This window comes from Balearica regulorum, chromosome 10, assembly GCF_011004875.1.
Source record: "Balearica regulorum gibbericeps isolate bBalReg1 chromosome 10, bBalReg1.pri, whole genome shotgun sequence".
Classification (NCBI taxonomy): Eukaryota; Metazoa; Chordata; class Aves; order Gruiformes; family Gruidae; genus Balearica; species Balearica regulorum.
This window is the reverse complement of record NC_046193.1, coordinates 18,969,165-18,984,543: the sequence shown is the minus strand read 5'-3', so window position 1 is coordinate 18,984,543 and position 15,379 is coordinate 18,969,165. Positions and strand designations below refer to the sequence as shown.

Genomic DNA, 15,379 nt, shown 5'->3' with positions numbered 1-15,379 from the left:
CATCGAAACCTGGGGGTTGGGTTTCATTTTATTATGAGTCTTTTCAAACCAAGTGAGTTCAGTTCAAGCCTTTATACTTACAAGTTATCATCCATCAGGTCTGATGTCGCTCTGCCTGCTTCATCTCAGGACTGAGTGGACATGGCACACAGCTCTTTCAGAGATGAGCATGTGATATATTAAATAGACAGGTAGCGACAGCAGGGCGTGGGATAACGAATGGCAGGGAGATCAGCCAGGCGTTCCTTCGGTTCTTTTGCTGCACTGATATACGAAGATGCCTCACGGTGAAATTAGAAAGTTATACGTCCTAAATTGCTAGAGTTTTCCACACAGTTCACCGCTAACCCTTGGGACTCCTTGCCACGGGGTGTGAGGCCAAGGGCCACTCACTGCCGGGATGGATTGGGAAAAAATGCCACTGGTGAGTACAGGCACAGGCTCCCTTGTCCTTTGCTTGTAAGATGTGCTGGGGTGATAGATCAGTTCTCTTCCTTCTCTTTCAGAGGCAGGTCCTCCTAACCTGTTGCTCCAGATAGCTCTGTGGCATCACCCATCTTGCTGCAGTCCCCATCCAGCAGAACAGAGCACCTCTTATGCCCCCTGTCCCTTGCCAAAACCAGACTTAGAGCCTTTATATGCCAGTGTATAAAAACTAATTTCAAAAGCATGCTAGGAAACTCCAGCTTCCTACTCTCCAGGGCTGCAAGACCCTGGTTTGTGCCTGAGCCACTGATGAGAAATAGGGGTCAGGGGACCTACTGTAAATGCCATTGGTATCACTGCTCCTCGCTATTAACCAGAGGGATCTGTGGCTGGCATCAGTGGAAAGTAAGTGATTTATGTTGTGCTTTCATGAATTTAGATACTGTCATCAGACACCTGAATCACCCAACTTAAAAAAAAAAAAAAAAATCATTTGAGTAATGAGACTATCTCTGCTTTTAATATAAACATGGGTGAATGACACCAGTCTTCTACTGCAATGGTCAAGGCAAGCCTCAGCTTCCCCAATTAAGGAAGAACATTGCTATTTCAGGATACGATTTAAAAATGGCACTTTGGGGGGGTTTACCTCTAGCTGCCTCTGCCTAACACTAAATAGCCTGAGCTTTCTCCATTACGATACACTAATTTTTCCCTTTTAATTCACTTCAGTGGATGATTTCTACACGTTAAAACCGCAGACATTTGTGGATATCTGAAACTGAACACCAGCTTTTAAAAGACAGTAACAAAGTTTGACCCTCTGCCCATCTCTAATTGTAATTGAAACTTTTTTTTTACATCTTCATCTAACACTAATCATAAATAACATCAGTGGTACATAATATATTTTTAAAGCCTATTTGGCTCCACTTATTTGTTCCAATCTCTCAACCTGCTACTGTTCCATGCAGCAACAAAACTATAAAAGAAAAAGAAAAGCGCTAACCACTTTTTTTTTTTATGCTGGTCTAGCATAATCTTTATTTCTTTAGACACTTTGTGCAAACATTAAATTGATAAAAGACATAATGTGGATGGACCCACAGCTGAACTGAAGGTAATTGCATAAAAATGAAATGGGGACCTATAATTGTACACTGAGTTAGCCTCTATCACACTGTTTTCTGGAAGCAAGGATCTCGCTTGTCATAGCAAGTTGCTTGTTACGGTGATTGCATGAAGACTTGATCTAGCTGTACAAGACAAGTATAACATTACTTAAAGGGAGCTTTTCAAACTAAGAGTCTGACACTAAAATGTACTGTATTTTCAAAGATGTAGTATGCTTTAACAAACAGAAGAGTCCTTGAATGACAGCTTTTGTTACCCTTTTGTTTGATGGTACTGTATTGAAAAATTCAGGTTATGTCTATGCCTTTCTATTTCTGGTTTTGATTTCTCTTCAACAGCACTTCAAGAATAAAAATTGACTCGAAGCATGAATAGTAGAAGTCGATGGATACAGTAAATGTTAGTCTGGCATTTACTGATTACTTCCGTCTGATTTTTTTTCAGTTTCGTTCGTTGAACGCTTAAAGGCATTTGTAGGCCATTGTATTGTTGCAGAAATGGGGAACTCAACAGATATATTACAATTTAAAATATATCTGGTTTAGACTTTTGGGCCAATTTGAAAGTGGAAAATGATAGAAATCGCCATTCTTGCCTAGACCTTTCAGTCTGGTCTGTGCATATTCAACTGCTCAGCCTGTGTGTAGCTCTCAGCCTGGACAAACAAGATCCGTTTGTGAGACCTGCATTTGAATAACAGGTGGGGCATGTGTCTTTTGGACTCACAAATCAATTATTATCCAATAAATCCAATGCGTAAGTGGGACATTGCTTCCTCCAGAGCTCTGCTACTTCAATTAGCACAACTTTTCCTGGAGACGGAATGTTATTGAATGAAAGTGCAGGAAAAATTGTGGTATGTCGTTGATTTATAAACACAGGAAAACAGTGGTTACTGTACATGTAAGTATATCCAAATGCATGAATTTTCACATTTCAGACTCAAGAGGCTGGCCAAGAAGTCAGAGAGGGGGAAAAAAAGAAGCTATAGTTACTTACTCTAGGGGAAAACCATCAATAAATTATCACAGATGGGCAAAATCAGACATGCTTTACCCAGGATGCTGGTTTCTTACGACCAAGTGTCCAAGCTGCAGGCGAGCACTGCTGTGCTTTGCACTGCTGGTTCACACCTGGACGAGCCACCACCTCTCCTGCCCTTCCCAAGTCTCGCCTGTGGCTTTCCTTCCTTGTAACACTCACAAAACCTGACAGTTAAAGGTTTCTGAGACTCCTCTCTGTGCCACTGCTGTCTTACTGTCTCCTTCTTTCTACTTCTGTCTATCCCACTGGTTGCTCCCTGCCCTAAACCAACCTGTAAACTCTCCAGGACAGGGAAAATCCACATTTCCATCACAGTAGACTTTGTCATTATTACAAGTTCAAAATTAAGCCAAAACATCTGCCAATACACATTTTTAAGCAGTGATTTAAAGTTAAAATGAAAATGATAGCTTAGCATTTCTTCTTATCCTCTCCCAGGGTCTTACTCTGCTAACCTCTACCCAGCTTTTCTGCTTCTACGTATTTCAACACATGAAGATGATCTAAACCACCATGAAATCTGACTATGAGTAAAAATTTAAATTAATTGCTCACTCATTCTGCAAGTAAACAGAATCATAGAAATCATAGAAATGCTAAGCTTGGAAGGGACTTCTGGAAGTCACCTCGTCTGGCCTTTGCCTCAGACCAGGGCAGTAAGAGCAGGTTGCTGAGTTCTGTGCCCAGCTAAGTTCTCCCCACTTCCCCAGCCTCGCTGGGGGCTGCCCAGTGATTTACACCTCCCATGATGAAGAATTTGTCCCGTATGCAATCCCAATTGCCCTTGCTGCAGCTTGTGACAGTGGCTTCTTGTCCTTTCACCTCTGTGCACTGCTGGGAGGAGTTGGGGGTCTGGCTTCTCCATTACCCTGGTTGTGAAGTGGAAAACAGCATCTAACACTGGTCTTTGCCTTTTCTTCTCCAGGCCAGGCAAGCCTAGCTCCCTCAGCCTCTCCTCATACATCATGACTCCTCACCACCTTGGTGGCCTTCACTGGACTTGCTACAGATACCAGTGAGATCTCATATCCTTGCTTCCCCCCACTTCTAACCTGATGGTCCCAGTGTTTTTTCACCTACCTTGCAATCCACCCATCCCATCCACTTTTCCTCCTTTGGCTGCAAGGATGCAATGGAACACAACTGCAGTCTCATCAAGGTTTCACTCTCCATCAATCTTTTCTTGGTTTTTCTTTAATATATGTCAGGGGTCAAAGGTACCTGAAAAACAAGAGATTTGCAGGGTCTCTCTTCTGGCTCCTTGCAGCAGAGCGCAGAGTAACTGCTTTAGAGCACTTACTGTTCCTCTCAGAAAGTAATGTTTGCAAAACTGAGGTGTTTGTAAAGATTGATTTTCTGTATATAGCTCAAGAGCAAGCATATCACAAGATTTAAGTAAGATAAAAAGTGAGGCTGTGCTTGATGTGAGGTGCAGGAGTTAATCAGCTGTAGATAAGAATTGATGAGGTTTTATCATCCCAGCTATAGAGAGAATGACTGTGTTTCTTGGCCTCTTGATCACTTCAGAAAGTAAGTGAAACTATATATCAACCTATGTTTATCTGCGCCTGAGAAGTTCTTCAAGAATAAATTGAGCTCAGAACTCTTCTTAACCTTTCCCCTAGTTGGGGCTTAAAATTAAGCTCTCCGTCTGGTTTTTGAGCTGCATCTCTGGCACGCTGACAGCATGTGAAGTATCCCATCTTCTAGTTGACTTCCTGGCCAACAACATAAGTGTGGATGAAGTTCTGAAATAATGAATCTGGATGTTAATCAGAGACCATCTGGCTTTCTTTGCTACAAGATTATGACCCATGGTGAGCTGGCACATCTGCATCTAGGTACCACCTACACGCACAGAGTTGGCTGTAAATTTAGGGAAATAGAGCTGCTGTTGAAAATAACAAGGTAATTGTTTTGTCTTCTTTTATATCACAAATTGAAGTTATAATATCACACTTGAAATAGATGTTGACCGAGGCAATAGTTCCCTTCTCTCTCCTAATCTGATCCCACGCAGTGGAAGTGAATTATTACTTAACCTCTAAGTCCACTGGGTTTAAGAGAAAACCTTAGAATCCAAGTTCACAAATACTTATACTATGAATAAATTTTACTTGTGTAAAGAGTCTGAAATCATTAGGTAAGTAGGGTTAGGCCTTGGAAGTAAACAACTGTAGGCTTGGAAATTCTGCATATGTTATTCTTTCAGATCTTTGTTTTAGTATTGCAAACAAGTCTTTTATTTTTTTCCTAATCCCACCAGATAACCAGCTTACAAATGAAAAACATACAGATGAAAAGCCTGTGAAAGGTATTGTTATGAGTTCTGTCGCAGAATTCAGCATCACAGACACTTCATCAAAGGGTACCAAAAGTGAGAAGAAATTGTCAGATGCGAGCACATCATCCATTGCTTCCCTGGAGAAATGCAGAGAATTCACTTACATTGAAGATGACGCATCAGTACATCAGACAGACAGTGACGGTATGTTTTATAAAACAGATTACATTTAAGCTGATTTCTAAATAATGCCCATTGCAAGAGCACTATGTGCATCTAACTTGAAATGAAGGCTTACATGCTGAACAGGAGGTGCAAGAACACGACCAAAAGCAGCATTAATCACCCTGCAGACATTTTTGTGATAGTTTAGAATCTGTAGAAGATGATCTTAAACTGTCAGTGATATTAAAGTCATAGAAGATGAGCTTAGACCCTGTTGTGCAACAGAGCATTTGTACTTTTGTAATGAGTGTTTGCACAGAGGTACTAATGTCAGTGTCAGATAAACAGAGTATCTCACACGGGCCCACCTCTCCCCAGTAGCAGAGGCTCTTGCTTTTGCTATTGCTACTGCAGCAGCTGCTGTGGTTGCTGAATAGATGCTGTGCTTCGTGGTTTGCACATTACTTCTATGGTCTTGTATGTGCAGTTGTTGTGTGGACCGTTACATCCAACTCTGCCGTGCTGCTGACTCACCACCGAACCCTCCCTCCACACTGCACAACTCACGGGGGTCAGGATGAGGAGCAATCTTCATAATCTGCCCCGCTTCCACAGAAAACTGTCTGTGATGACTGGGCCAGGTGGATGCACGTGGATGGGATTTTGGTTAGTTCAGTATGCTCTGCGTTTTGAAAAAGCATATTTGAAAACAAAGTGCTATAAAAGGTAGTTATGAACCAAAATTGCAGCAGAAGCCCAACAGTTCAAGTGCATTTTTGCAAATGAACGCTGGTAAAGCATGACTTGCTCTGGGGCTAATAATCAGAGCTGTCTTACCCTTTCAGAAAAGGAGCTGATCCTTTTTATTGTGTAAAAGCGCAAGTTAAAGAGCCGGATACCTGCATTATTTTTCGTAAGAGTTTCTGAGGCAGTAGTATAACCAAGAATTAAGGAATAGAAAAGGTGGTGAACACTCACTACAGACCAAGAGGCATGACTCCTGCTAATCTAAATAACATAACCCCCCTGATGTTAGTGGAATTATGCTGAGAACCAGCTATTCCTGGTTATTCCAGTGGATGTGAAAAAAAGTGTTTTTGAAGTTTCTTATGTGTGCTTTTTGCAATAATGTATCAGCGTGTTATAGCCAATGAAGTTGGGATCTATCAAGTATATCATTCAAGAATCCCTGAATTAAGAACTTCTAAACACAGATCAACACAATAAACCGCCATGCTCTCCGGGAACCATCTCCATTGTATCACTGATCCTGTCATAAAAGGGATGTTCCTGATATATATTAGAATGCATTTAATTTCAATGAAGGATCTGAAATATTTATTTCATTTAGAGGACTCATCCTCTAGTCCAGACACTCATTATTTTCTGAGTTTGCTGACTATCCGATCAGGACCCTCAACCATTACTGGCACACAGGTGTGTACCATGTGATGCAAATAACAGATTTCATCCTCCTTAAAAAAGCTAAAAGTGAAGGAAATTAACAACAAAAAAAACCCCAATCTGTGCTCAATTAATAATGTTAAGGGCTGGATGGAAGCCAAGAAAACCAAAGGAAGCCAGATTTGTGGATGTCACTGCATACTCTGCTCACTCTACTCTGACAAGTTACTGCTTATTCCACACATACGAGGCCAAATCCTGTTCAGTGGTGCATGGAGAACCTCTGAAAGCAGAGCGATAGCTGAGGAAACCGGTGATTATTTTGTTCCCTGCGCTCAGAGAGGAGCAGATCCAAAGATCATACGTCTCACCAAAGGTGACCATCGTGGCCTCAGCGAGAGTTGGACCAGGCTCGTTCAGAGCATCATCTGCATGAGCAGAGGGTGAGCCGACAGCCACCAAACAAGAGCAGGAAAATTTAGAGATGAGGCAGGCTAGCAAAATTATTAGAAGTTCTTTTGTGGTAATTAATCTACTAATGTAAAGAATGAGAGCTGAGGTCGTTGTTCTCACTGAGATAAATGAAGTAATGCCGTATCACAAACAGCAGGGAAAACAGAAAACAGGAGATTGCATCTTCTTTTATGCAGTTTGTGGCTAATTTATTTTCAAATATATAAATGAATGCATAGGAATGGATGTTTAATTGCTAATATCTATTATTTATATACATTACCCCACTTAAAACAGGACAAAAAAGCCTCACACATGCAGATTTTTTGAAATGTGTTACATCCATTATCACAGTTCATGGTGTGTGCTCTGATGGGAATTTAAAAGCATCTTTACTGCACATCACAGACTCTGTGCTGAAACATTACTTTATTATTAAAATCTTGTGCTTTTTGTGTGCTCTCTTTCCTGGATGAAGCCCTAAGAATCATATCTATTCTTTCAAGATTACGTAAGCACCATTATGGTTAACATATTCAGGAAAAAAACTGTTATTAGAAAACAGATCTTTGGAGAGAAAAAAACCTGAAAGATCCTTAATTGATATATAATTTTGAATTTCATCTCTCACATCTATGTATATGAAGGAAATTTCATAAACATAAGATATCTGAAAAGAATAGTCTTAATTACACCATGGACTACTGGATAAAATGATTACATTTTCTACACTGTAAATTTCATACAATTAAATGCAGCAGTGTCACCTTATAAAACGTTTCAATTTTATAATTATTTCAGTTCATTTAGTTAGAAAAAAATATAAGCATGAATTTACTAAGTATCGCCAAAACCTAGTCATTCTTATTCTACAGAACTGACTTAGAAGTTAGTTGTGCTTGTCTGAACTTAAATAGATCTTGACATATTTAAATAAGTATTAAAATTGATAACATTGGTGATGATATGCTACTTAGAAAGAAGATCAATCACATGCTATTTATTCTTGCTACCTGCTTTAACTGCTTTTTTTTTTTTTTTTAATAAAGAAGCTGGAATGCTTTTTTTATTTTGTTTTTCGTCAAGAAAGCTTTCTTAAAAAGAAAAAGGGAAAAAAAAAAAAAAAAAAGAGCATAATTCTGGAAACTTCCTGGCAGTGAACTTTGTGTTACGTGAGAGAGAAAATGCCACAACAGAACCAATGCAGTTGAATGAGTTCACAGTTAGTCATCCTAGGGCAAGAAATGTGGTTATAACCATATGCTTTCCTGAAAGAACCAATGAAAAGGCATTCATATTGTTGAAGGCATTTTTCCTTTCCAAAAACAAGGAGGGGGGAAAAAAAAAAATTGAAAGGTCTGGGTCTTTGCGCTCCAACTGGATTCACACAGTCAGAATCTCACACCTGCTCCGAGCCCTGCTGCACCCGGAGGCAGCTCCCCAGATGCCGTAGTTTGAACGGTGGGGAGTTAATTAGTCGGTTTTTGAGGGGAACAAATATAACACAAAGTTTTTATCACCATGGCCAAGTTTTCAGGAATATTCACTGGCTCCGGATACACATCCTAGCTGATACTATTTTCCAAACTTTTGTTTCCTTTCAAAAATTAACAAGTCTGTGAATGAAAAGGTGAGAAACCCATTTTGGTGGGGAGGTGGAAGGACCCTGGGCTGAGAACTGATCAGCATGCTGCCCTCTGTAACTGTTCCCCACACTTGCTTTTTCTCCCTCTCTTTGGTCAGGCAATCTAGGTGTCCTTAAACATTTTTACTGAAACAGAATACTTCTAGAAATAAAACTATAAGCAGATGATGAACCTGTACTCTAGTTTTCCCTCATGGGTGTGGATTTGTTCTTGTTCATAAGATCATCTCAGGAGATTATCCAGATGCCATATTGCATTAACGAGCCAGGGGAACCCTATCCCACGCCTCCAAGCTTCCCATGTGCAAAACCAAGAACTAGACCTGGAGAGTCCGAGGGGCTGATCCACTGCCCATGAAAGCCTGGAGTGCTTGTGCGCTGACTCCCAGCAAGGACTGAGTCAGATGGTAACAGACCAACAGCCCAGAAAAGAATTGTTTAAATAAGAAGGCAAAAATGCCCCTGAAAGTTTTTTTGGGGTTTCTTTTGTTGATTTTTTTCCCCAGCCTTCCTAGAAACAGCAGGAGCAGCCTGATGATTTTTATCTTTAATTACAAACTCTTGTAAAAAAGAAAATAAACTCCAGCGTTATGAGTGCTGGTCAGGTAGCACACGTGGCATCACAAAGCAGCAGCACTTCCAAACTCCTGCAAGACTGCAAACCCCCCAGCAGAGCATCCCTGCTACGTGAGGTTCACTCCTTTGCTGAAGTTTATAGCCCAAACACTTTAAGAGCACTTGCTCCTCTGAACTGCACTGCCACAAAATATTTTAATTCAAATTATTTTCATGCTGCTGGTGTTTTTCCAGAACAAACAATGTAGAAAATAAATCCTTTCATTTGACTTTATGGAAGTAGATATCATCAATGTATTTTTAGCCTACCCTGCGTGGTGTCTCGCATCTCATTTCTGTGTAGTCACACTAGCCTAAACCTGGTAACCAAGCACACCCTTTTTCTTATGTCTCGCTGCTTTTCCTTTCTCTTAGATGAATGTGCAACACTTATCCTGGCCTGCTTGTTCTGCCAATTTTGGGACTTTCTTATAATGCTGCCTGATACCTGTGAACATTGGCTGACAGATACCTGTTGTCCATCCAATAGATACTACCAGACCTCCAACGAAGACCATGCCAACAACGACTGCAACTGTGACTGTGACATTGATTGCAGCCTTTTCGAGTCCTGCCACGAGACTGGGGAATGTCTGGAACTTGCCATGGAGATTTCCGAAGTCTGCTATCGCTAACAGGAAAATAATTGACAAAATTCCTCAAAACTGCCCGAAAGTGAACTGACAAGTTCATTTTTGTTTGTTTTTTTAAAGATGACAATAATGACCAGAGTGTTTGCCAGCCAGGACTATGCACCATGCTGCTCCCACCCTGGAGGTCTGTATACCTGTACCATTCTGGTTGCATGATTTCACAAACTGCTGAAACCAATAAAGGGCAAAAAAATGTCTTCTCCTTTGCCATAGACGACAACAGAATTCCTAAGTGCCAAGTGTGCTCGATGCTTTACCCACTGTCAATCTGATGCTTTTATAAACCTCTAATTGCTTTAAACATGGATTTCCTCCATTCATGAACACAGGACAAATTAGGACATTATTTTAGGACTGATATATGTTAGTTCATCTTCCTAATGGATCCATACATAAACATGTATTACGCATTGTTGGTTATTATTAATAATGTATGATATAGCATCATTTTATAATTAAAAATTTATTTATTCAATCTCTTAAAACACACTTATATGCTCAGTTTAGGTAGAAAAGAAAATTAAATGAATTAGAAACCATGCTAGCGGTAATTACAGCAAATGTCTCTAAAAATCTCCAGTGAATTTTGTAGAGGAAGCATTTTAACAGGGTAGTGCAGTTCGACAGTGTATTAATGTGCGTGCCTATGGTTATGTAATAACAGGTTATGCCTATTGTTCATTAGTTATAGGAAAGGGCTCCTTAAGTGTAATTAGCCTAAATGGGAATTGACTGCACACTTCCAGAGGAGAATTACCCTGTGGATAGCCAGTAACTCCTTTCCTGATTTTTCATTTGTAAGATTTCTGCAAGCAGCAGACCATTGCCACCTATTCTAGTGGAAACAGGCATCTCCACCTGTGCACAAAAGATTACAAAATGACAGTATCTATCCTGGCTGTGCTTTCAAACTCCCTCTATCTCTTTTCTGATGGCAGGTCTGATTAATAAAAAGGAAATGCATATTGCACATTACACATATGACAACAAAAGCATGTAAATTCAGCTGCCTGAGGGTGCAGAACGCACGTATTAAGCACAGAAGAAAATACAGAGTTGCTTGCTCACATTAGATATTTATAGACTAACACCAAAGGCAGTCTTTGCTTTGTATAAGCACTAAAACTTCTCCCCAAACCCCCACTGATCTCAGTGCAGAAGTGCCTGGGGAATCCCAAACAAGAGTCCTGGACAAGATGCCAGGATACTTAGCATTGCTGAAATCATTGTAGCCACTTGTTTAATAATCTGAGTTTCAAATCTGTACTCCTGACACACAAATATTTAATGGAAACAAAAATTAGTGTGAGTTTCCTCCCCCCACCACCCCCTTCTGGAAAATTCATGTTTTCAAAAAATCAGAAGATAAGAAGTAGGTAGAACTGCTAAAGATCTTTGTACAGGTATCTTATAAATCTTAGCGACGTAAGGACAACAAACCTTAGAAGTGCATTGAGCAGCCCAGTGTACCTTGTTGGCATGCTCCTGCCAGGACATCAGTGGAAGTAAGAGCTGTTTGTGTATTTTAATTGTGATGTCACATTGTGAGTTGTAGCTACCCAAAGGAACCAAGTCACTGTCAGTGCCACATATTGGGCCACAGAGGCTCAGATCATTCCATTTTCCACCACAGGTTGTCCTTGACAAAGTGGCAAGTGGACTTGTATGAATAAAGACACTGACCCAAAACATTTAAGAGTCAAACTAGGAGAAAACTTGCCCCACATACCATTTCTTAGAGAAGTACCGATAGAGATGCATGTTGGCAGTCCTTGCTCTTGGTGCTGCTGTCCAAAAGGGGAGATTTCACGTGCAATGGCTGGAAGGAGCCCAGGAGAGGAACCCAGAGGGTGGTGTACCCCAAAATGCTGCCACTGAGGGACCTGGAGATGGGGAACATGTCTTGCAAGCCAGGATGTCTTGTTCCAGCTCTGAGCCTGCAAGGTGATACACATTAACCATGCTGGGATCATCCATGGCGGGTGAGGTCTCCACGCATCAGCTGTGGAATTGAATTAAGGACTACTGGCACAATATTATTTTTTTCCAACTTTTTTCCTAGGAATCATTATTCAAAAGAGCTTTTTTTTCATGCTGCAATCCATAGGTTGGCAAACTGAGGTCATGTCTGCTACAGGGCATGGGTAAGATCAAAGACAGACTTGCAATGGTCATGGCCATAGCCATGGCTAGACAGGATGTCCCAACTATATGAATTGAATCACACTGTGGGGTACATTGAGAGCTGCTGTTGTAGTGAATGGTGGTGTTTTAAATAATGCAGCAATATCTCCTTGTCTGAAGTGTACAATGACACATTGCCCGGTTTCCTGTTTTAGGAAGTAAATTTTTAGAGGCCTTCTGTATAAGCAATGAAACCTTGAAAAACCTGTTATTTCGTACCACATAGTAGAAGCAGCAGCTTGTGATGGCTTTGTTTTCTGCCGTATAATTGCTAATTGCAACATTCTATTTTCATGACACACAGGAACCTTTTAATACATTGACACCAGAGAAAGTCAGTCAGACTTTTCCATTAAGTATTTCAGAAACTGGGCTTCCTCTTCAGAGAGCCATCCTATTCCCACACTAAACTGACTTCCAAGGCCAGAGAAATACCCATTTATCAGATTTGAACATGGGTAGACATTCCAGTGAAACAGAAATATTTGGAACAATTCAAGGCGCTCTCTGTATTTTTTATTTACTGGGAAGGAAGCTCTGAGAGCTTGAGTAGGAGGCGTTTGGGTGGATGGCTGTTCTGAACATGTTGGACTCAGCTGTGCTCCCGGGGAGATGTCAGCTCCACAGCGTGTGAAACCAGCTCCTCAGAACAACAAATAGAAGTTACCATTTTGCAAACGGGAACATCGCTCCGACACGACGCCTCTCCTCAGCACCATAAATGCGCTGACAGATTGGTTGGGGGAAGAGAGAGACAGAGATAATAACGAAAAGCTATACTGCTACCTTCTACAGGAAGGGACCACGGGATGTTCTCTAAGGATCTCCTCTTGGAAATGACCCAGCAGTCTCATCCTTAAGAAGAAAATGTCTTTTCACCTCCTTTCACTGTGTTCTCAGGACACAATACAGATTAGGACACAAACTCTTTACAACAGAACTTGTCATTTGTTAAATATCGTACTGCACCCCGCACACAGAGGACTGAACGTGAAAGGCCTCAGCGTGCTTCCAAAAGGTTAAAGACCAGTTATCTCATAGGAAATGAAATTCTATGACTGAACATGAGCTCTTCCATAACGTTGTTCTGGTGCCTTACTCTCCATGCACACTATGAGTCCCTTTAGGTATGGGCTAACAACAATTAGCCCATGTACACCCCCAAATACAGGGATGGAGCATATTATCTTATCTCCTTTGACTTTCCTCTGCTTCTGAGACAATTTTGGTTGTTCATAATCAATCTTAAGCAATCACAAGCAGAATGACCAATATCTTCCAAATGTCAAGACAACGCACAACTCTGCCTTAATTCCAGTGCTGCTTAGGGATTCAGGCTGAATGCTACAGCTGAGCTCTAGAAGACTTTGGTTCTCAGGAAGAAAGCAAAATACAGGAACAATTAAGATGTTTGCAATTGTATTTCTCCTATTATTATGCTTGTACAGTATTAAAAAACATTCAATAGTGTTGGACTAAGAAAGTATGTACCTATTAAATTTTTCTTTTAATTACATGGGTGGTTCCATTGCTTTAATCATCTATGTCAAGCAACATTTTAGGCCCCTGAAATGCAAGGTAAGTTTCCTATTATGCAAGAAAATAAGTTTACCAAACATACTGAGATTTCCAGGCACTGCTCCACTATAATTCACAGTAATTCAGCATTAATCATGATTAATAATCTATCATTCCTGTGGTTTAAAAAAAAAAAAAAAAAAAAAGAGGCAATTATTGAGAAACTGCACTTTCTCTTAGCATACTTCATATTATTGCACAATGGAACAATTCTATGGAATTCATTATTCTGCTGGTAACTATCTAGATTTCCTTAACATTGCACATGACCAGGAATAGTTGCCATCTGATGCATGTTACATGGCCTGTGCAAAATGAGTTGGTGGGTGCAAGCCAATTCATAATGGATGTGTGCCCATATCACAAAAAACACCATTATAATTGGTACCCTTAGGAAAAATGCCAAGGTCTGAGTGTAAACAGAGCGCTTTCTGTCCCAAGAGCTAGCTCTTCCGTGGTCAGAGTTGAAGCACAATAGAAAAAGCAATACTGAACTGCATCTGCTGCCTTTGTAAAGGGCTTCAGCCTCCTGAGGTATCAGCTGGAATCTCAGATCCCCTTTAAAATAAAGAAAAAATCATTCTCGAGTGACACGCTCATTGTGCCTCTTCCCCCCACACCCATTAAAGTCATCGTGGAGATTGTATAAAATGAAACAGAGACAGTTGTTGTTACAGTATATAATTTGTCCTCTTTCTAGGTGTATCCAGAAAAAAAATCTATTGTCACTAAATAAAAAACATCTATCCATCAATCTCCATTTCTAATCTAAGAAATCTACAAATCAGAAAATACAGAAAGTCACTGACTTATCATCTCCTAGTGCTTTCCAGTGGTGAGCCACCATTCTCCTTGTATTGAAGAGGGACCATGGACTTCCAGCAGGCAAGTTCACAGGCCACTAGAGTATCTTGCTTATAAAATAAAAAGCAGAAAAAGAAGATATCACATGGACATTCTATTGATGGCCTACCTGAGCGGAGCAATTTAAGGGACAAAGTAATATTGGAAAAGTCTGCTTCTTTATTAGAGAACCTTGCAATTGAAACAGTCTTTCATATGCTCATGCCACAGTATATTAAAATGACCATGGCACAAAGAGAGAAAAAAACCCACCAAAACACCTCATACAAGCACACAAGAAAATCACCATCAATATCATTAAAATGCAGACTCAATTTATATTGCCCGTTTCGCCATGATTTCTACAAAGTAAAAAATAATGCCAGAGAGCACTGAAGAAAATATTATTAGATCAACTGTATAAAAAGCATGAATGATTCCATTAGCAAACACAGCTGAGAAAAGACAGGATTTAAATCAAATCTAAATATGATAAGATTATACAGTCAAAGTGACATGTCCATGTTGGAAAACATATAGGGCAGGGACAGAAGCAGTAAAACAAAACCAGAATTTTGGTTTTATGCTCTAAAACGTGTTCCACCTTACACAGCATTTAAATACCTGATGGAAGTATCCTGTTAGCACCTCAATTGTATATTGCACTTGTTCTAGGTAAATAACAAGTGTGCTGTTAATTTACAGGGACACCCTTTGTTCATCTTTATTGCAGTAGATTTGCATCATTCATTCCCTCAGAGAGTCAATGTGCCTATCACTTGATATGGCACATCACATCATACACACAAACTCTTCTGCTCAGGAAATAGCAAAGCTGCCCACAGAACCACAGTCTCAGCTCCTAAAAACTTTTGGGGCTGCAATGTGTCTTTGCTCCGCATGGAAGGTGGAGCAAAATGTGCCAAAGGTCAGTGTTAAATGGGACAGTCA

The 15,379-nt window shown here is 40.3% G+C and overlaps 1 protein-coding gene across 2 annotated transcripts in view; it reads left to right on the top strand.

The window, feature by feature from the left end:
- The window catches only part of MDFIC2 (MyoD family inhibitor domain containing 2), a 45,561-nt gene extending 35,688 nt beyond the window's left edge, over positions 1 to 9,873 (top strand). For both annotated transcript variants that reach the window (XM_075762584.1, XM_010307733.2), the window contains 2 exons: positions 4,871 to 5,092; positions 9,546 to 9,873. In XM_075762584.1, coding sequence (XP_075618699.1) covers positions 4,871 to 5,092; positions 9,546 to 9,805 — 482 coding nt within the window. In that variant the 3' untranslated portion in view covers positions 9,806 to 9,873. The remainder of the gene's footprint in view (positions 1 to 4,870; positions 5,093 to 9,545) is intronic.
- Positions 9,874 to 15,379: the final 5,506 nt, after the last annotated feature.